Source organism: Hordeum vulgare, chromosome 6H (assembly GCF_904849725.1).
Source record: "Hordeum vulgare subsp. vulgare chromosome 6H, MorexV3_pseudomolecules_assembly, whole genome shotgun sequence".
NCBI lineage: Eukaryota > Viridiplantae > Streptophyta > Magnoliopsida > Poales > Poaceae > Hordeum > Hordeum vulgare.
In genome coordinates, this window is record NC_058523.1 from 109487533 (window position 1) to 109510346 (window position 22814).

Consider the following 22814-nt stretch of genomic DNA (forward strand, 5'->3'; position numbering starts at 1 on the left):
AGTCTCTTGTTTTGTCACTTTCATATTCCAATGTTGGGCTTCCTCAAAATTGCCCTAGGTCTTCGTGAGAAAGCAAGTTGGATGCACACCCACTAGTTTTCTTGTTGAGCTTTCATACACTTATAGCTCTAGTGCATCCGTTGCATGGCAATCCCTACTCATTCACATTGATATCTATTGATGGGCATCTCCATAGCCCATTGATACGCCGAGTTGATGTGACTGTCTCCTCCTTTTTGCCTCACAACCTCTACCACACTCTATTCCACCTTTAGTGCTATATCCATGGCTCACGCTCATGTATTGCGTGAGAGTTGAAAAAGTTTGAGAAAGTAAGAGTACGAAAGCAATTACTTGGCCAATACTGGGGTTGTGAATGATTTAAATTCGTTGTGTGGGGATGATGAAGCATAGCCATACTATATGATTTTGTAGGGATAACTTTCTTTGGCCTTGTTATTTCAAAAGTTCATGATTACTTTGCTAGTATGTGTGAAGTATTATTGTTTTCATGTCAATATTAAACTATTGTTTTGAATCTTATGGATCTGAACATTCATGCCACAATAAAGAAGTTACAAAGAACAAATATGTTAGGTAGCATTCACATCAAAAATTCGGTCTTTATCACTTCCCTACTCGAGGACGAGCAGGAGTTAAGCTTGGGGATGCTTGATACGTCTCCAACGTATCTATAATTTTTGATTGTTAAATGCTATTATATTATCAACTTGGGTTGTCTTATATGCATTTATATGCCATTTTATATCATTTTGGGAGTAACCTATTAACTCAGTGCCTAGTGCCAGTTTCTGTTTTTTCCGTGTTTTTGACCTTTTTCAGAAAAGAATATTAAACGGAGTCCAAATGGAATAAAACCTGCGGGATGATTTTTCCATAACAGAAGATACCTAGAAGACTTGAGCACCAAGGAAGGAGGTCTCGTGGGAGGTCACGAGCCCCCTAGGCGCGCCCTAGGGGGGCGCCTAGCAGGCTCATGGGCCCCCCTTGCCTCCTTTCCCCTACCTCTTTCGCCTATAAATTCCCAAAAATCGCGAAACCTCCAAAGAGAGCCACGAAAATACTTTTCTGCCGCCACAAGCTTGTTTCTCCGCAAGATCCCATCTGGGGACCGTTCTCGTGCCCTACCGGAGGGGGATTCGGACACGGAGGGCTTCTTCATCAACACCATTGCCTCTACGATGATGCGTGAGTAGTTCACCACAGACCTACGGGTCCATAGCTAGTAGCTAGATAGCTTCTTCTCTCTCTTGGATCTTCAATACAAAGTTCTCCCTGATCTTCATGGAGATCTATCCAATGTAACTTCCTTTTGCGGTGTGTTTGTCGAGATCCGATGAATTGTGGATTTATGATCAGATTATCTATGAATATTATTTGAGTCTCCTCTGATTTCTTATATGCATGATTTCGTATCCTTGTAATTCTCTTCGAGTTATGGGTTTCGTTTGGCCAACTTGATCTATAATTCTTGCAATGGGAGAAGTGCTTGGTTTTGGGTTCATACCGTGCGATGTCCTCATCCAGTGACAGAAAGGGTACCGAGGCACGCATCGTGTTGTTGCCATCAAGGGTAAAAATATGGGGTTTATATCATATTGCATGAATTTATCCCTCTGCATCATGTCATCTTGCTTAAGGTGTTACTCCGTTTGTTATGAACTTAATACACTAGATGCATGCTGGATAGAGGTCGATGTGTGGAGTAATAGTAGTAGATGCACACAGTATCGGTCTACTTGTCTCGGACGTGATGCCTATATGTATGATCATTGCCTTAGATATCGTCATGATTTCGCGCGATTCTATCAATTTCTCGACAGTAATTCGTTCACCCACCATAATACTTGCTATCATGAGAGAAGCCTCTAGTGAACACTATGGCCCCCGGGTATATTTTACACATTACATTTTCAGATCTACACACAAAAATACCTTGTTGCACTTTTACTTATTTACCTTCCATCTCTGTCAGATCTCACCTTGCAAGTAATCGTGAAGGGATTGACAACCCCTTTATCGTGTTGGGTGCAAGTTTGTTTGTTTTTGCGCAGGTGCATTAGTGCCTCATCTTGATACTCCTACTGGATTGATACCTTGGTTCTCACACTGAGGGAAATACTTATCGCTACTTTGCTGCATCACCCTTTCCTCTTCAAAGGAAAAACCAACGCAAGCTCGAGAAGTAGCAGTGTGTTATTCCTTTTACTTATATGTTACAAACACCCAGGTGAGACTTGTAGGCATCCCCGTGAATCAACACTTGTCCACTATGCCAGTTACCTCATTACCGATTTTGTTCTATTTTCTCGTTTTCGTGTTTCGACATCCCTGTGATCAAATCACAATGTGGCTGGCCAGACGATGATGGATACAGTAACACCGAGAGGGCCCAAAGAATATCTCTCCATCGTCGAAGGAGCAAATCCCAATCTCGAGCTACCAAGTTACTTGTCATACTTTTCCGTGAACCCGTAAGCAGCCGTAATAGCCACCCTGTTACAGATGACGTTTAACAAACCCCAAAGTTCAAGCAAGTATGAAGGAACTCGATATTCTCATGGTCTAAGGAATTATGCAAACGTTAACTTTCTCTGTGTTATTAACCATTAACTTGTGATGAATGTATCTCATAGCATAACATCAATTGGGTCGATTCAACACAAGTGTTCTGCTAACATTGTGCCTTCAAAGTTGTCGGCATAGTCATGCCCATGATCAGGAAAACAGAACCATCATGTAACACTTGAGCTAGTCTTAGAGTCCAGACTAGGAATACTTTTTACCTTTTATTATTCCACACGTGGATATGAATCTTCCTCCGAGCCTCGTGGTTATTGTAGACTCGAGAACAATAACAGTTATAGCATGGAACATAAACATAATTATGAACATGGAGATAAATAATAACATTTATTATTGCCTCTGGGGCATATCTCCTGCAATGAGAAGGTGATCGGAGAGGAATACGAAAGAAGAAGAATAAAGTTATTACATAGGCTACATTCTCGCTGCAAGAGGAAAGAACATAGTACTCCAATCTTGTAGTATGGTTTGCTTTAGCTCGATGGTACATCTATTGTACCATGGCAATAGATCATATGCACTGGCACGGAGGAGATTCTAAAGATCGTGTTGTTCGTCTCTGAAGACTTTTGCGTTACGTCTTGTCCAGATGTTCCAGATGATAGCAATGATGACCGATCTGGTTTTGTCTCTCAGACGGTTGCCGAGCGGTTCATGACACACGTTGTTGAGATCAGGTCACACCATGCTAAGTTGATGGCAAGAGAATGGCAGGTGATTGATAGAAGGAAGGGCTACATCATATATTGGGTTAGAAGGAAGTTGAAAAAACCAACCATATATGATAGCATTTTAGTTATCCTACCTTTTTTATACAAGAAATATATCACTAATGCTAATGCAGCTTATTTCAATCTTGTGCTGAACTGTAGTATGTTTCCCTTATGCATTATGTGTCTTACAAGCTTATTCTATAGGAGTATTTCTTATTTTACATTAAACAAGTCTTCCTTCTTGTTTGCCACCAAGCAAAAACTGATGGCACAAGCCTACAAATAATTTTTCACGAACATGGACATTGCATGCACCACAGGTTTACAAATAGAAAAACACGATGCCTACCCTTCTGAATTGTTTTCACCACCCATTCTTCTTAGTTCAACAATTACTTTGTTTCTTTACTTTTGGGTGATCCTCTCGGCATTGCTCAGTAATACATGTTGATTGCGGTTCAATTTCGTGTGAATAAACTTCATGGAATACATGTTGTTAGGGCCTTATGGAACTTGGAGGGAAAGGGGAGTGCACATTGTGATGTTGGCTCCTTCAATGATGCCCACACCCGTCGTTGGCTTGTCTCCCCCATGCCCACACAATGAAGGGCACGGAGCGAGCGGCTGGTTCGCTCGCGACCACAGGTTTTTGGTAGCTTGAAAACAAGAGCAGTGGCCCCGTTGGCGCCCGCCATGATGCCTATGCGGATGGCAAGGGTATGATCTTTTCTATTTCACCTTCTGTGGATGCACCTCCTCATCTCTCTTTCGCAACTCGATTGAGCTTAATGTTAGAGCAACTCCAATGGGGCGACCCATTTCGTCCGTCGACGTCCGTTTGGATCGGTGCGGACAAAAATGATGGCCCAATGCGCCGACCCATTGCCAAAACGCGTCCGCGCCGATCCATTTCCGGCCCAAATTTGGGACTGAAATGCGTCGGCGCGGATGCCCCCTCGGTGTCCGCCCCCAACCACCGTGGTCAACATAATTTATGACGGCCGCCATCCTCGGACCCACGCGTCGGTGACCGTGGCCGGCCTTTTCTAATCCGAGCGCGCGGTGGGTTCCGCCATCTGCTTCCAGAACCCTCCCCCATCCACATCCCTCCACCTCCTCGGCGACCAAGCGACCGAAACCCTAGCACACCACGGCCGGCGGCTTCCCAAACAAGGGCAAGGCCCTGCTCTTCCCCCGCGGCATCTCCCCGCCATCATCTTCCCACCGGCCTCGTAAGCGCTGTGAGCGTCCTGGTGCACCAAGCGCGGTGGCACTGGGAGCACCGCGTGTCACTCCCTTACCCCGATGTCACGCTGCTGCACAGCTGCCATCTAGATCCGGAGAGGATTCCGGTGCAGACCGTGTCGCGGTCGGCGCGGGTGCATGCGGAGGAGGTGAGGCACCGTTGGCATCTGCTGACGGTGGAGTACCGGCGAGACCCCACGTACGCGGCCGACTCCCCTAACTCGGAGGTGTGGTTCGCGGTGGAGCACGAGGAACAGCGCCACCGTGGCGTGCGCGAAGTGCAGCCAGGAGGCCCTCCGCCACCCCCGCCTGTCGTCAGCGACGAGGACCGGGAGGATGAGGCCGCCTACCAGGTGGCGCTCGCTGGTGTTTTCCGCGACAGCGAGGAAGAAGCGTGGTGCATGGCCGAAGAGGAGGCAGCGTACCAACAGCAGCTCGTAGAGGCCATTGCACTATCGGCTGTCGGCGACTGCGTCGTGCCACCTCCGTCGAAGCCCGAGCCCGCGCTCCCGCGTGAGGTCTAACAATGGACCAGCGTCGTCCAGGAGTTCGTCAGTGCGCCGCCCATCTGGCTGGACGCGACACCGCAGCAGGAGCAAGCCTACCTCAAGCACTGGAGGTCGGAGCACCCGCGAGCGGAGCGCGCCGAAGGCCTGCGGCTCATGGAGATAGAGAAGGAGGAGGAGGAGGAGCGACGGGAGGTGATGGGGTTATAGTCCCAGGGTAGGGTCATAGGTCTGCCCTACAGGTCCTACCCAAAGACTACCCTTCATAGAGGAAAGTCCCTTAGGCAGTTCCGACTGAACTAAGGACGCCCCCATCATCGAGTCGGTGACGATCCACTCGGAGCATATCTAACGTATCGACTGGAATCCACTCTGTACGTCGTAACCTCCCAAGAGGGAAACGGTCATACGTTTTCATACACCATAACTAGCATTTAAGGCTTATGTTACCAGTAACGCCAGCGTTTACTCGCCACTACTCCACCCCCTGTCCACCGGACCATTATGAAGGGCAGCGCACTCTATATAAGCCGCCCTTCAGCACTGGTACAGGGGTTGGCACTTGTTGTAATCCCCTAATACACTCGACACAAAGCTCCCCAGAGCACTGAGACGTAGGGCTTTTACCTCCACCGTAGAGGGGCCTGAACTCATACATCCTCGTCGTAGCTAAGGCTCTGCCCATATACTTTCGTACCCCGTACTTCATTGTTTGAATGGAGCGGCCGGTAAGAGTACATGACGTACAAAAGCTCACGGGTTGCCTAGCGGCTTTGAGCACGTTTATTGCTCGACTCGGCGAGAAGGCGTTACCTCTGTACCGACTCATGAAGAAGTCGGATACCTTCGAGTGGATAGACGAAGCCCAAATCGCATTCGACGACCTCAAAGCCCTGCTTTCCACCCAGCCGGTTCTTACTGCTCCGCTCAGTAAAGAACCCCTTCTTCTGTACATCGCGGCTACAAATCAAGTCGTCAGCACCGTTCTGACAGTCGAACGCGAAGAAGAAGGCAAAGCGTACAAGGTTCAGCGGCCAGTATATTATGTTTCCGAAGTCCTGACTCCTTCCAAACAGAGGTATCCCCATTATCAGAAGCTTATTTATGGGATCTACATGACTGCAAAGAAGGTGGCTCATTATTTCCAAGACCACTCGGTATCTGTCATATCTGATGCTCCGTTGTTGGAAATTCTCCACAATCGGGACGCATCAGGCCGAGTAGCAAAGTAGGCAATGGAGATGCTATACTGCGACATCAAGTTCGAAGCCAAGAAAGCTATAAAGTCTCAAGCTCTTGCTGACTTCATAGCAGAATGGGTAGAACAACAGCAACCGACTCACATCTACTCGGCTCATTGGACCATGTTCTTCGATGGGTCCAAGATGTTGAATGGATCCAGCGCCGATGTAGTGCTCATATCCCCGAAAGGTGATAAACTCAAGTATGTGTTGCAGATCCATTTTGATTCTTCCAACAACGAAGCAGAGTACGAAGCTCTCCTTTACGGGTTGCGCATGGCCATCACACTCGGCGTCCGTCGCCTGATGGTCTATGGCGACTCATATCTAGTGGTTAATCAAGTAATGAAGGAGTGGGATGTAAGGAACCCCACCATGACTGCATACTGCAACGCAATAAGGAAGCTTGAGAAGAAGTTCGAAGGTCTGGAACTTCACCATGTTCCCCGACTGAAAAACCAAGCAACAGATGAATTGGCAAAACTTGGATCCACACGGAGACCTGTCCCGAGTGATGTCTGCCTCGAGCACCTACACCTCCCCTCGGTAAAAGAAGATCCTTTTATAGAGGAGCCTGTGCAACCGAAGAGCTCAACAGATCAGACTAAAGTCGAAGTTCCCGCTGTGGTTGACCTGGTCATGGAGATTCTAGATGTTATTCCCGAATGGACTGTGCCATTCATTGCGTACATCCTCAGGCAAGAGTTACCGGAAGACAAGGTCCAAGCTAGGAAGATCGTTCGCCGGTCAAAGTCCTTCACCGTCATTGATGACCAGTTATACAGAGAAAGTGTTTCAGGCATCCTTCAGCGTTGTATCTCTCCTGAGGAGGGACAGTTAATTTTGGAATAAATTCACTCGGGAACCTGTGGTCATCATGCCTCCTCAAGGGCAATCGTCGCCAAAGCATTCAGAGTTGGTTTCTTCTGGTTGCAGGCGAATGAAATGGCAAAAGATATAGTCGACCGTTGCGAGGGTTGCCAGTTCTATTCAAACAAGTCCCACAAGCCAACATCCGCGCTGAAGACAATTCCCCTTTCTTGGCCATTCGCCGTGTGGGGATTAGATACAGTCGGACCATTCAGAACAGGCCAAGGAGGATTCACCCATCTGCTCGTAGCAGTCGACAAATTTACCAAGTGGATTGAAGCCAAGCCTATCAAGAAGCTTGATGCCCTTATGGCCATCAAATTTATCAGAGACATCATCGCCAGATACGGGGTTCCACACAGCATAATCACCGACAATGGCACAAACTTTGACTCGAACAGGTTCAAAGGTTTTTGCGCAGGCCAAGGTATCCGAGTGGATTTTGCATCCGTTGCGCACCCCCAAACAAATGGACAAGCGGAGCGGGCGAATGGACTCATTCTTCAAGGGTTGAAGCCTCGACTCCTGCGGGAAGTTGGACATGCCGTCGGCGCATGGGTCACCGAGCTGCCTTCGGTGCTGTGGGGCCTCTGAACAACTCCGAATAGATCGACAGGGCGATCCCCGTTTTTTCTCGTTTATGGAGCAGAGGCGGTCCTTCCGAGTGACTTGCTTCAGAACTCTCCACGAGTCGTACTCTTCTCCGAAGCCGAAGCAAAGCAAGCCAGGCAAGACGGAGTAGACCTTTTAGAAGAGGAGCGCGAGATGGCATTAATCCATTCAACAATTTATCAACAAGATCTGCGGCGATTTCATGCGCGACACGTCAGGAGCCGCACGTTCCAAGCAGGCGACCCGGTTCTCCGAGTGGATCAACAGAGACCACATAAGTTGGCTCCCGCCTGGGAAGGACCGTTCATCATTTCTAAGGTGCTGAACAACGGAGCGTATCGACTCTACAACCTCGACAGGGAGACGGACGAGCCACGAGCATGGAATGGAGATCTACTGAAGCGCTTCTACACATAACCGCCGACAGAGACAATGTAAAGAACAAATGGCATCGAAGTAATACAAAGTGGATTAATTTCTTGCCGATTCAAAATTATTCCGCGTTTGCAGACTCTGGTCTAAAAAAACTAACTCCGAGTGTGCACCAAAAGTCACACTCGGGGACTTAGCTGCGACCCACAGTCGCCTAAGTAAACAACTCGCTTCGAGTGTGCACTAAAAGTCACACTCGGGGACTTAGCTACTACCCAGAGTCGCCCAAGTAAACAGCTCGCTCCGAGTGTGCACGAAAAGTCACACTCGGAGACTTAGCTGCGACCCAGAGTCGCCAAAGTAAACAACTCGCTCCAAGTGTGCACGAAAAGTCACACTCGGAGACTTAACTGCGACCCAGAGTCGCCTAAGTAAAAAAATCGCTCCAAGTGTGCACGAAAAGTCACACTCGGAGACTTAGCTGCGACCCAGAGTCGCCTAAGTAAACAACTCACTCCGAGTGTGCACGAAAAGTCACACTCGGAGACTTAGCTGCGACCCAAAGTCGCCTAAGTAAAAACTCGCTCCGAGTGTGCACCAAAAGTCACACTCGGGGACTTAGTTGCGACCCAGAGTCGCCTAAGTAAAAAACTCGCTCCGAGTGCGCACCAAAAGTCACACTCACAGACTTAGCTGCGACCCAGAGTCGCCTAAGTAAAAACTCGCCTCGAGTGTGCACCAAAAGTCACACTCGGGGACTTAGTTGCGACCTAGAGTCGCCTAAGTAAAAACTCGCTCCGAGTGTGCACCAAAAGTCACACTCGGGGACTTAGCTGCGACCCAGAGTCGCCTAAGTAAAAACTCGCTCCGAGTGTGCACCAAAAGTCACACTCGGGGACTTAGCTGCGACCCAGAGTCGCCTAAGTAAACAACTTGCTCCGAGTGTGCACCAAAAGTCACACTCGGAGACTTAGCTGCGAGTTAGAGTCGCCTAAGTAAAAACTAACTCCGAGTGTGCACCAAAAGTCACACTCAGAGACTTAGCTGCGACTCAGAGTCCTCTAAGTAAACAACTTGCTCCGAGTGTGCATTTCAAGTCACACTCGGAGACTTAGATGCGAACCAGAGTTGCCTAAGTAAAAATCTTCCTCCGAGTGGGCACACGAGTTACACTCGGAGGCTTAGCTGAGTCGCCTAAACAAAAACCACGAGCCAAAATCGTGTCAAAAAAAACTCGGCGAAAGAAGAGCAAAAGATCTGGTTCGAATTCAAATTGAGTTCTACGATCAGTCGGCTCGGTGTGAATCAAGTTTATCCACACTGAGCCACAAATGTATCGGCCAACAGCAGTGGCCAAAGTTTAATACAAACTCCACTCCGCATACCAAGGTAAATGCGCGTTCAGCATAAAGTCTATCAAGCATCACCGGGGCTGGCAGGCTCCACGAAGGTGTCGAGGTCGATTCCATCTGCAATCCGAGTGGCCGTGTCGAGGAAGGTCTCCATGAAGTCTTCAAATCGAAGATTCTTGGTGTTGGCGACCTGCAACGTCTTCAGCTTGTCTTCACGGGCTTCCTTACAATGCAGTTGGACCAGAGACAGAGCCACGTCCGCGCCACACCGAGCGGCAGACTTCTTCCATGCCTGCACTCTGCTTGGGACATCCTCCAGTCGAGTCATCAACCCCTCTATCTCATTCCGGGAGTCATCTTCAGGCCACAACTCTTTGTCAATTCGGCTGACAACTCCTCTAAGGCGACCAATGAAAGGACCCACCCTGTTAAGGCGGGAATTCACTCGGAACATGTCCCGGTTAGCTTCATCACCGAGTGGAACATTCTGTTGCCCAAGCGACCGTTCAATTTCGGCAGTTTCGGCTTCAACGTCCCGACAGAAATCTGCAAAGAAAAGACAATGAGAAAATAAGCGCGGAGTGAACTCCAAAGTCAAAGAGCACTCGGCAAGCAACTTACCACCAAGCAGTGCGACCATCTTCTTCGCCCAATCGCTGACGTAATTCTCCTGCGCTCTGCACCGAGTGTTCATTAACTTCAGCTGGCCCATCCATTCGGATCTCTGCTTCTTCATTTTTTCTACCTCGGCTAGCAGTGCCTTGTTAGTCTCCCGAGATTCCTCCAAAGATTTTTCTCGTTCAGCGAGAGCCTTCTTCACGCCAGCTAGATCATTCGCAGCTACCTCCAAGTCGGCAGCAAGTTGAGTCTTCTCAGCCTTCAGAGCATTATAGGCCGATCCCATTTCACAAGTCTTCTGTGAAAGAGACACAAAGGGAGGATCAGTCAGATTCAACAAGAAAAAGTCTCGACAGATATGACAAAACAATCAAAACTCAAGATTCTTCAGACCCCTGCCGATGCAAGCAATCGATAGCGGTCTCGGGGACTACACCCAGTGGGTTCACTAAGAGTGACCTCAGTGGTATGAAACTCGAACAGGTCGGTCCCATTGAGCTCCATAGCAAACCAACAACACTATGAGATTACTATTACTCGACCCGAGTAACACTACTCTCGATGACTACACCCAGTGGGTGCACTCGGCGTGCCCCCACTAGTACCATTCGGGCAGATCGGCTCTGATCTGTAGAGATTATGGAAAATACATATAAAGACAACTGCCGGTGCAAGCACTCGGCAGAAGTCTCGGGGACTACACCCACTGGGTTCACTCGGAGTGAACCCACTGGAAAATCAACCTACTGTATCCGAGTATCTCGCTGAAACCCCCAGTGGGCACTAAGAGGAATGTAAACACTTACTAGCACACTTACTCGGATATCATCCCGAAGCTCCAAACTCTTCTTGTACAGGGACGCAATGGAGTCATATGCTCCCTTGGCGTCGCCCACCATCAGCTCCACTTGTACCATGGCGTCCTTGGCGGCTCATACTTGATCTTCCGGGAGGCGTCGGGCATCATATTGAACAGCCGACGGACCCCGTGTGGCAGAAGGCGCCCTAGGTATCCCGAGCTCTGCTCCAATCAGTTCCGCCGTGAGGGCCACCGTCTCAGTCGGCGGCACGTTCATGGCGGGATTGGCAGCATGTTGGATAACCCCAGGGACAGGCGCCAAAGCTGGTTCCGACCTCCTTTGTTCGTCGTCGTCCAGATGGATCACCTCCGAAGGAAGCTCGACTGAACAAAATAAAAATACAGAAAAAGATCAAGATCAAAGACAGCACTCGTGAAACGGTAATACAACTCTCGGAGTCGTGACGACGTACCTTGCTGGGACGTGGCGGCGTTATCAGTGTCCATGGGATCATCATCCTGACGCGGCAGAGAGGTGGCGGAGGTAGCAGCTCTGTTGAGTGAAATCCACTCGACGGGTAAACATGAATTCCCAAAAAGAAGAGTCCAATCGGATACTGAAGGAAGATGGAAGAGCAAAGACACTTACGCTGAGGCAACCGAAACAGCGATCCTCATCCGAGGCAAAGCTTTCCGAGGTTTAGACCCGTTGGGTTTCGCCACCTTGGATGGCTGATCCACGGGCTCGGCAGAAGCACGCCTGGTTCTCTTCACACTCCGAGCGCTCGGGGCCATGGGAGGAGCCGGCGGAACAGCGGGGTCATGACGGTGCTTGGTTAGGTGTTCTGGTGGTGAGGGTGACGAGCTCTGCTCTTCACTCTCCTTCTCCTCCTCTTTTGTTTCCTCCTCCGTCTCCCTACTGTCAGAGACGTACTCGGCACTACCTGCGCTACCCTCCATGCTGCCTTCTTCTTCTTCGACCGGATTTCCATTTGAGACTGCAGAATGCCAGTTCGTCCACTCCTGCACAGAACACACTCGGCAATGTCAGTCAGCGAGACAAGAAAAGCAATAAACCTGAGAAGGTTAAAAGCACTCGACAACATGTACTCACCTCATTCGGAGGAGGATTTTTGGCGCGGAAGGCCTTCACCCGCCGAGCTCCCACGGGGTTATCACATGTGCCCGTGATGTTGCGGACCCACGGACTCACGGTCTCCTCGCTCACGTCTTCAGGATGGGACCGAGTGGTATCCGAAGGCCCCGTGTAATGCCACATTGCGTGGTCTCGGGCCTGGAGCGGCTGGATGCGTCGACCCAGAAAGGTCTCCAACAGGTCCATGCCGGTGACTCCCTTCCGGACGACGGCTATTAGCGCGTCGACCAAAGGCTGGATCTGAGTTCTTTCTCCCTTAGAGAGCGCTAGCTTCCTGGGAGGGTCCGGACGGTCTAAATTGAAGGGTGGTAACCCACTCGAAGCATTCGGGCAGGCAATGTCCTCGCAATAGAACCAGGACGATTGCCAGTTCCTAACCGACTCGGATAGCTGAAGGGAGGGATAACTACTTTTTGTTTTCTTCTGAAATCCTAAACCCCCGCAGAGCTGGAGGATGTGTGTCTTATCATCAGACTGGCTAAGCTTCTTAACAGTTTGAGATCTAGCGGACAAAACATATTTGAAGAGCCTCAGTGGGGAGGACATCCTATGAAGCACTCGCAGAGGGTGATGAATGCGGAAAGATGAGCTATCGCATTTGGCGGAAAGTGATGGAGCTGCGCCCCGAAGTAATTCATGATGCCTCGGAAGAAAGGATGGGGAGGCAGGGAGAAACCTCTGGCCACGTGGCTGAGCAGAAGAACGCGCTCCCCTCCTTCGGTGCGGGCTCCATCTTGCCTTCCGGCAGCCTCCAGGACTTGTTGACGACCATGCCGTGCTCCACCAGCTCTAGCACGTCGTTCTCCCTCACCGTGGAGGGGAGGAAGTCCCCTTGGATCCAGCCCGCCGGCAACGCCCGCTGCCGCCGCTGAGTGGAGGCCGCCCCCTTCTTCTTCTTCTTCGCCTCAAGCTTGCTGGTCTACCCCTTCGTCATGGCGAGGGCGACGGATCCGCAGAGGAGGATGGGAAGGAGGTGGCTTGAGGTGTGCAGGGAGTTGCGGCGGGGGCGAGATCAATGGGAGGAGGACGAGCAGCGCAACAGGAAGGTCCGCCGGGGAGGCTTTAATAGGCCTCCGACTAAGTCACCTACAGGTGGGCCCAAGATCTTATCCTCCCAACTGGCTGCAGCAAGATTAGTGGAGAAGATCGCGGCGCGGTAATCGAGAAGGCGAAATCTACTCGATGACGATGTCGTCATCCCCGCTGAGCATGCGGCAACCGAAATTTGAGGATCCCGGAAAATCCGGCGCTGTCAGTATGACCAGTCACGTCGAAAGATTCCGCAGAAGCAATCGGTCCCTCACGGTTCGTTTCGCTCACATATTCACTCGGATCACTAGCCGCAAAGATAAAATGGATCGAGGCAGACAACGCTAAGATCACCTCAATACCAGTCGGCTCCAAACTCCGGACATCACTTCATCGTTCCAACCTCGATCCATTCGGGGACTAATGATGGGGTTATAGTCCCAGGGTAGGGTCATAGGTCTGCCCTACAGGTCCTACCCAAAGACTACCCTTCATAGAGGACAAGGCCCTTAGACAGTTCCGACTGAACTAAGGACGCCCCCATCATCCAGTCGGCGACGATCCACTCGGAGCATATCTAACGTACCGACTGGAATCCACTCTGTACGTCGTAACCTTCCACGAGGGCAACGGTCATACGTTTTCATACACCATAACTAGCATTTAAGGCTTACGTTACCAGTAACGCCAGCATTTACTCGCCACTACTCCATCCCTGTCCACCGGACTATTATGAAGGGCAGCGCACTCTATATAAGCCGCCCTTCAGCACTGGTACAGGGGTTGGCACTTGCTGTAATCCCCTAATACACTCGACACAAAGCTCCCCAGAGCACTGAGACGTAGGGCTTTTACCTCCACCGTAGAAGGGCCTGAACTCATACATCCTCGCCATAGCTAAGGCTCTGCCCATATACTTTCGTACCCCGTACTTCTACTGTCAGACTTATACCCACGACAGGAGGCGAAGGAGGAGGAGCGTGCCCGTACTGCTGCGCTGCCACCGCCACCAGCACAACCCGTGCCAGCGGGGCATACGACGGAGGCGCAGGCAGCTGCGCTCTGGAACTCGGCGTTCCCCTGGGCTGGCCATGTGCCTACGCTGGTCGACCTCACCGGCCCCGACGACGACGAAGACGACGCCTAGGGCTGCGTGCACGTAGTTTTAGGTTTTTATTTTATTTTTATTCAATGTAATGCGGACGCGACGCGTGAACTATCGCCGGCCTTCGTGACCGACTTTTAATGTTTAATTATGCATTATGTGTTTTTTTCATGCCGGCAAAAAATGAATCCAGCCAGCGTTGGGCGCACGACCCGAACCATTTACGGAAGCGGACGTTTACGTCCGGCTGACCGACCCAAACGAAAAAAAACGGACGAAATTGTTGTCCGTTTGGGTCCGCTGGAGTCGCTCTTAGGACAATGCAACGGTCGATGCAAGGGCCATGAGTTCCTTGTGGCATGTTGTCAGACGGTCTTGGTTTAGTATGGCAATCACTTTGGAAAATGTGATGTGGGTTTAGGGTTTTGATTTTAGGGATTAGAAATTCAACTGGGATAATAATATTCATACAAGTTCAAGGTTTGAAAAGAAACCCAATTCAACAACCAAATGCGCGCGGGCGCGGCAATGTCGGCCGACCCCCAGCGCCTTGCGGCGGCGGTGGAGGCCGCGATCGCGTCGCGCTGCCCGTTGCTCGGCCGTGCCGCGCACGCGCGCGCGCTCAGGGTGCTCTCGCCGAGCATCCCACCCTTCATCTACGCGCACCTCGTCAACCTCTACTCCAAGCTCGACCTCCCCGCGGCCGCCGCCTCCGCGCTCGCCTCCGACCCCAACCCCACCGTCGTGTCATTCACGGCCTTCATCTCCGGCGCCGCGCAGCACGCGCGCCCGCTCCCCGCACTCTCTGCCTTCGCCGCCATGCTCCGCCTCGGCCTCCGCCCCAACGACTTCACCTTCCCCTCCGCGTTCAAGGCCGCCGCCTCCGCACCCCCTCGCTCCGCCGTCGGCCCGCAGATACACGCGCTCGCCATCAGGTTCGGCTACCTCCCCGCCGATGCCTTCGTCTCATGCGCCGCGCTGGATATGTACTTCAAGACCGGCCGCCTCGGCCTGGCTCGCCGCCTGTTCGAGGAAATGCCCAACAGAAACGTGGTAGCCTGGAACGCAGTGATGACCAACGCCGTGCTCGACGGCCGGCCCCTCGAGACGGTCCAGGCTTACTTCGGGCTCCGAGAGGCTGGCGGGATGCCGAATGTCGTCTCCGTCTGTGCGTTCTTCAACGCGTGTGCCGGGGCGATGCTCCTGTTGCCTGGGGCCCAGTTCCATGGGTTCGTTGTGAAGTGCGGTTTTGACATGGATGTCTCGGTGTCCAATGCGATGGTTGATTTCTATGGAAAGTGCCGATGCGCGGAGAAGGCAAAGATGGTGTTTGATGCGATGAGGGTCAGGAACAGTGTATCATGGTGTTCCATGGTTGTTGCATATGCACAGAACGGGGCAGAGGAGGATGCTTTTGCTGTGTACCTGGGCGCGAGGAGTGCTGGGGAAGAGCCGACTGACTTCATGGTCTCCAGCGTGCTCACTACATGCGCAGGCCTGCTAGGCCTTGACCTTGGGCGTGCTCTGCATGCCGTTGCTGTTCGCTCTTGCATCGATGCAAACATCTTTGTTGCAAGTGCTCTGGTTGACATGTATGGGAAGTGCGGAGGCATTGAAGATGCTCAACATGTCTTTTTCGATATGCCACAGCGGAACCTTGTCACATGGAATGCGATGATTGGAGGGCATGCTAACATCGGTGATGCTATAAACGCACTTGCGGTGTTCAGTGATATGATAGCGAGTGGAGAGACAGCACCTAACTACATCACACTTGTAAATGTGATCACAGCCTGCAGTAGAGGAGGTTTGACCAAGGAAGGCTATGAGCTGTTTGAGACAATGAAGGAGAGGTTTGGGATAGAACCACGGACTGAGCACTATGCTTGCGTGGTTGACTTGCTTGCGCGTGCAGGAATGGAAGAGCGAGCTTATGAGATTATACAGAGGATGCCAATGAGACCTTCCATTTCTCTCTGGGGAGCACTACTTGGGGCATGCAAGATGCATGGGAAGACAGAGCTGGGAAGGATTGCAGCTGAGAAGTTGTTTGAACTTGACCCTCAGGACTCTGGCAATCACGTGCTACTCTCGAACATGCTTGCATCAGCTGGCCGGTAAAATTAACTAGCTTATTCATACTGAATTTCTCTTAGGGGTTCATGGTGATATTGATGCTTTGCGAAGTACTGCCATATTGCCTAAAAGAGTTCACCTCAAAACTAACAATCCCACATATCAGTGTGGAGTGTCGTAACTTTGTCGGTAGATCGCATGTATTCTTCATGGCATTAACTATAGAACACATTGAACTATGTGCTCTTATCTCTTGGCCTGTTCGAGCATCCACAATGTATGCATGCCTTTAAGCTCTCTGTCTCTATCTCCTCTTGGAGGCAGCCTCTATGCACGGCAGACTGCTGCCTCTAACCAAATAACACTAGCATCGCCTCCTAACTTGCAGCCTGCCTTCATCAACTAAAATAATAGAGCTGGCCATTACAATAGAGCTGCCTCCTAACTTTCAGGTTGCTGGGAGAGGAAATCTGCAACGTTTGCATGTTAACCGAAGCACTATGTTGCGGAAATAAAAATATATATTTTAATACCTTTCTAAACATTTGATGAGATATCTGCCAGATTATGCCATTCTTTGGAACTTAATTTAGCCTTACAATCAATGCACTAGCACACAATTCATACTTGTTGATTTAATGTATCTTCTGAACTTGTCCAGGTGGGCAGAAGCAACTTATGTAAGGAAGGAGATGAAAGACGTCGGAATCAAGAAAGACCCAGGGTGTAGCTGGATCACTTGGAAAAATGGTGTGCATGTTTTCCATGCCAAGGACACCAAACATGAGATGAATAGCGAGATTCGGGCATTACTGGCCAGGCTTAAAAAACAAATGCTAGCTTCTGGGTACATGCCAGACACACAATATTCACTTTATGATCTTGAGGAAGAAGAGAAAGAATCAGAAGTGTTTCAACATAGTGAGAAGCTTGCCCTGGCCTATGGACTCATTCACATTCCGCCTGGTGTACCTATAAGGATCACAAAGAACTTGAGAATATGTGTGGATTGTCACCGAGCTTTCAAGTTTATATCTGGTATTGTTGATAGGGAGATAATTGTGAGGGACAATAATAGGTTTCATCACTTCAAACAATATGAGTGTTCATGCAAGGATTACTGGTGAAAACTGTCCATGTGGTGCAGAAAAGGTATGCAACATCAGTTCCTGTAGGAAAGTTGCATGAGATTATAAATTATCTCTCCAGAAGGATGATGTTTGACCTCACTTCTGTATGTCTTGGTATATTACTGTCTTTGTTTGAACTTTCAAAGAAGTAGAAGTATAGAGGTCAATTGAGGAATAGATCTCAGTGTTACTACTACAAATATCCAGCATAACTACAGTAGAAAACTCTCAAGTTACCAATGCATGTTGTTTAGTATTATTATAGTTGCAGCATCGAGAGAACTACTTGGACAAATTCTTCAAACAGCAGGTAATTATTATTTTCTTATTAAAAAACAAGGATAATTGCTCCTTTTCTCGATTTGAAAACTAATATTCACCTATATTGGTGGTTCATTCATTAAAAGTGGCACCTACAGTATTAAAGATGACCATCTCTAGACATCAACGTTATCGTGATTCCATTTTGTTGATCCAGTTTTGTTGTCTGAATATGGTTGTGAAGTACCGTTCTCCCTTACTTCATTTGACGAAAATGGCCTTTAAATGAGTCGTGCTCTGATTTGGTTTTCTATAACTAATTGATGAAGGAGGAAGAAACAGTGGAGAAGATCAAGAGCTGGGTGAGGACGGCCACGAACAACCTCATCGGCTCCATCATCTCTGCCGACACCAACCTCGACCTCATGCTTGCCCACGCGGTCTATTTCAAGGCCAAGTGGTGTGGTGCAGTACATTCGAAACACATCGCATGAGGCTGGGCACATTCACTGGCTGGACGGCAGCAGTGTTTGATGCACCGTTCATGTCGAAGCCCATGTACAGCGCGCACTATGACTCGTCCGTGAACGGGTTCAAGGTCCTCAAGACTGACTCAGATGACAGACCCATGTTCTCATACCAGCACAGCCAAGGCGCCCGAGGCTTCATCTGATGCGGAGTACTCGGTGTACCTCTTCCTACCGGATGAGAGCCACAGGATCGCCAACATGGTGGATGCGATCACCGCAGCACTGGAGTACCTGTACAGCATCATACCCAAGACAGGACAGGCAGCTGCCGGTGGCATGATTGGGCTGCCCAAATTCAAGATAAACTTAAACTGAGACCTCCATCTGCTGGGACTCACGCTGCCGTTCTCACCAAATTCAGGCAACCTGCTGAGCATGTGCCAAAGTGCAAGGACTACGACAGGCGGCCGACGTTCCTGAAAAAGAGTGTGCACGAAGCAGTCGTCGTCTCGATGTGGATGAAGAAGGGACTGAGGCAGCTGCAATCATAACTGGGATCGGACATTGTGCTGGGAAGCCCGAGTTCGTCTCACCATCCCTTCACTTTCTTCATGATGGAGGGGAGGATGATTGTGTTTGCCGGTCATGTCCTTGAACCCACCAAGTGGTTCGGATCCGAATTTTAGAAACTTCAGGCATGTGCTATCTGCTTCTTTTACTTTTGCATCTGAGCAAAACCAGAATGCAAACATTTCAGTTTTATGTATTTTTTACAATCAACCGTGGGATGTGCTACTTCAGAATTTTGATGAAAAGGTCAGCGGCGTACATCTATACAAGTTGTGAAATAATGCACTATGTAGGAGCAGACTGCAGAGTACAGAAATATGAACTGGCAAACCAAATCAATTCAAGAAAATCAAGTGGTTGCTTCAGCAAAGGAACACACCACTTTATAAGCAAGTCACAGACGAAAATCAACATCAAGGATTTTGCTGTCATACAAAGTTTAATGACTGCAAAATAATTAGGTCAGCTAACCACCACTACTGTGGTAGAAGCAATGCAATACTAACATAAACAGCACAAAAACCTACAGACATCAAGTTGGGACAAGACCAACATAATCCTCACCACTTTCTATCCTAATTAACACAGCGATGATTGCAACAATGATAACAATCATGCTCAAAAGACAACCGAACATTGTCTTGTACTTCATGGTCTTCCCTCTGCTTCTTTTCACACAAACATCTAGCTCCTTGAACTCAACCTCAGAGGATTCTTCGCAGGATGTATTCACAACTTCAGCATTAGAGAAACCTGATTTATCTTCTCTGCACACAATCTCCATAGTGCCGTTAGCGCTAGGCCTATCACTATCAGCAGCGGTCTCAGTCTCTTTGCTCCCCTCTTCAGTCTTGCTCTCAGAATGCTCAGATTGCATATCCTCAGATGACTCCGTAAGTTCCTTGTGCTCCTGTTCTGATGGTGGTGATGATGATGATGACGACGACAACGACGATGAGCAGTTCAGCTTCATAATTGAATTTTCCTTAAGACGGTCAGAGTCGAAGTCGTACGAACTCTGGAGAGATCGGAGAAGCTTCCTCGGTGTGTATAGCTTCACATCATCGATGCTGATTGGCCTTTGAGAAGCCTAGAACAACAACAAACAACAAAGTCAGTTAACAGGCAACTGATGTACACTCTATATTTTCTGAATCAAAACTAAAGCAATATAGGCATTTCGTTATGTGTACTACCTGCTGGCTGGGGGTCTTATCTCTTGATAACGTGTTGTTGGGGCTAGCTGAAACAAATCCTGTGAATGTGCCAGTGTGCTCAAAATCGGCGGCATCGGTCACGTTGCTGTCACAGACCTCCCCCAAGTCATCTTCAAGGCACTTGCCGTTTGAGCAGAACCTAAGGAACAGGCCATCCTTGAGAGAAACATCCACACCATCGTTGCTCCATAACCTCCTGTTTGCGCGTCGACTCTGATCGAAGTTGCAAGAGGACTGCCCGATCGAGATGGGCGATTCGGTGAGCGTGCTGTCATACATGATGGATGAGTCCACGGCATGTGATTCGGGGGACTGGAACCGAACCGGCGAAGCAGACATGGTGGAGCTTGCAGGGCTGCTGCCCTTGGCACTCCAGAGGCTCCTGCATGGGCTTTTCTCTCTTTTCCTTTGGAAGTTGGAGCCTGCCATGGGGCTCATGGTGACCTCGTGCCTTGACCCCTTCTGTGCAGCAATGTTCTTGGCAGTCTGCGACGTCTCAAACGCGGCGCCCCGGACGAACGGCATGCGGTCGTTCTGGCATTGCTCCATGACATCGACCACCTTGCTCAGCTCAGAGGATATGCTCCTGGGGTCAACAAACTTCATGAAGAAATTGATCATCTGGATCGCCGAGAGCCGTTTCTGGGAGCTGCTCTCAGCGGCGTCGCCGTCAAGAACCTGCAGGGCAGAGCGCACAAGGGACCTCGCATACGCCTCTGCAATCAGACCATTGTGCTTGACAAGCGCCATTGCCAGGCCCATGTGAGCATTGGACCGGGTCGATGTGTCGTGCATAGCCCCGGCGACCTTCAAGCAGACCTCGTTGACGGCCTCGGCGGAGGCAAACCTCCAGTTGTTCGACTCCACGAGCGCCTTTAGGCAGAGCGCGGCACCCGACGCCGCGCCGTCCTGGTCGCTCATGAGCGCGCCACAGAGGGGCTTGCTGAGGGAAGCGATGATGCGCGCCTTCTCCTCCTCGGGCGCCGAGGGGTCGATGCCGTACCGCGCTATGGCCGGCACCACCTTGGAGCAGGCCTGGTGCAGCGGGAAGGAGCCGCCGCTGGAGGAGAGCGTGCGCGTGATGGTGGACATGATGTTGCCGATCTGCGGGACGATGTTCCGGCCGTGGACCCTGGCGAGTACCTCGTAGAGTGAAATGGTGAACTCGCCGGAGGGCAGGCCGACGCCGGGGGGCTTGTTGTCGGAGACCTCGGCGAGGAAGTGGGGGATGGACTTGGAGTCGAGCTGCTTGGCGTAGGACTTGAGCGTCTTCATGGCGTTCCGACGGCTGTCGGCGTCCTTGTCCAGGTTCTTCAGCTCCTGCCGGAGCAGCGGGCTCAGGCTCCGGCCCATCGGATCGGCGGTTCTCGCCTTCTCGGGACAGGAGAATGCGGCAGCTTCCGGCGGCGCGCTGGCCCTGCGATTCAAAAACCAAGATTCAGGCGAAAAAATTACGCATCTTTCCCTTACATATACTCCTACAACGTAATGGCAAATCGGCCCTAGTATATATCCATCAAATGCATACTCATACAAGGTACTCCATCAAATTAGTTGTGCTCCATAAAGTAGTGCCATAAATAGCAGATCACCAAATTATCTTCAGATTTTCAGAAACAAGAAACAATCTTTGCAGGGTGGGGAGGCTCATTGTTCCACCCCACTTTCGCATGGCCGCACCAGGATTCGGGAAGCAGCAATCCAATCACAACTAAACTACACAGCGCGCACTGCTCTGCTCCACCCCTCCAATCCAATCACAATTCAATCAAGAAAGCTGAGGAATCGAAGAACTCGCGAAGAGGGGAGCAGTACAGTATGCTCCAGCATTGAACTGACCTGGATCGAAGAACTCGCGAGGCCTCGCAACAGCAAACACCCAATCCTCTCTCTCTCTCACTCTCACTCTCAAGATTTGAACTGGTAGCTTGGAGCAGAAAGCTTTCTCTCTCTCTCTCTCTCTCTCTCTCTCTCTCTCAAGATTTGAACTGGGAGCGTGTGCCAGAAAACTCTCTCTCTCTCTCTGTCTATCTCAAGATTTGAACTTGGAGCGGAGCGTCTCGACGGACGGGGAGGCTAAAATGGGGACGGGCGTTAAGATTGGGATTCCCCGTGCAGGGGTGAGCCTGCTACTTTTCTCACGGTTGGCCTGATAGACCCAGTGGCGGAGAAATCAGGAGTGCACCGCGCGGTCCCATTTTTCAGTGACTGGTCTGGGCGCAGGTGCTGGTGCGTCAAACACCGGGCGTTTTAACGGACGCTGCGCAGCGCAGCAGGCGCGGAAGGTGCGGGAATTTTGAAATTTGGGGGCATGGAAATTACAGTCCTAGACATGGCGGAGCCTATTGACTGACTGTACGTGGACCGGGCTCACGGGCTCCAGAGTCGGGATGGGCAGTGACCCGGCTCTCGCTCACGGTCGACAAAATCTAGGCCAGTGCTCTGCGCGCAGGCGACCCGGCCTCCTCATCCAACCACGTGTCGTGTAGGGACCCTGTATTATTACTTCGCTCTTTCTTGGGTACGTGTTCTCTCCCTAGTGCATTGCATTACAGGGTTACACTATCCACTCCAAGTATGCTACGCTACTCCATGTGCGGAGAGCAAGTACAATAGAGCTGAGTCAGCTGGTTATAAGGAATAAAATAGTATATTTTTATTTAGTTGGAGGAGAGAGAAGGTAAGCGGGCTCTTAGCTAAGAGCCAGCTCTAGCACGTGCTCCTAGACACTTTGTGAGTATGAAAGGTGGACCATATAATAAATAAGTAGTACACTCTTCTAACCAACTATTATACATGTTAGCTATAAGATGGGATATAGGTGACATGGCATGAGCTTACAGCCGTCAGCCGACTCTACTATAC

The 22814-nt window shown here is 50.2% G+C and overlaps 2 protein-coding genes across 2 annotated transcripts; one reads left to right on the forward strand and one right to left on the reverse strand.

The window, feature by feature from the left end:
- The first annotated feature begins 14753 nt into the window (after positions 1 to 14753).
- On the forward strand, positions 14754 to 18977 carry LOC123405180 (pentatricopeptide repeat-containing protein At4g14850). Its single transcript, XM_045098974.1, has 3 exons — positions 14754 to 16342; positions 16963 to 17453; positions 18022 to 18977. The coding sequence occupies exons 1-2, from the start codon at positions 14754 to 14756 to the stop codon at positions 17426 to 17428; spliced, it is 2055 nt and encodes a 684-aa protein (XP_044954909.1). The 3' UTR covers positions 17429 to 17453; positions 18022 to 18977.
- A 116-nt stretch (positions 18978 to 19093) lies between these two features.
- LOC123401426 (protein SINE1-like) lies at positions 19094 to 21990 on the reverse strand. The gene is made up of 3 exons (XM_045095225.1): positions 21789 to 21990; positions 19929 to 21366; positions 19094 to 19822 (listed from the first exon to the last, which is right to left on the reverse strand). Exons 2-3 carry the CDS (start codon positions 21300 to 21302, stop codon positions 19265 to 19267), a joined length of 1932 nt encoding a protein of 643 aa, XP_044951160.1. The 5' UTR covers positions 21303 to 21366; positions 21789 to 21990; the 3' UTR covers positions 19094 to 19264.
- Positions 21991 to 22814: the final 824 nt, after the last annotated feature.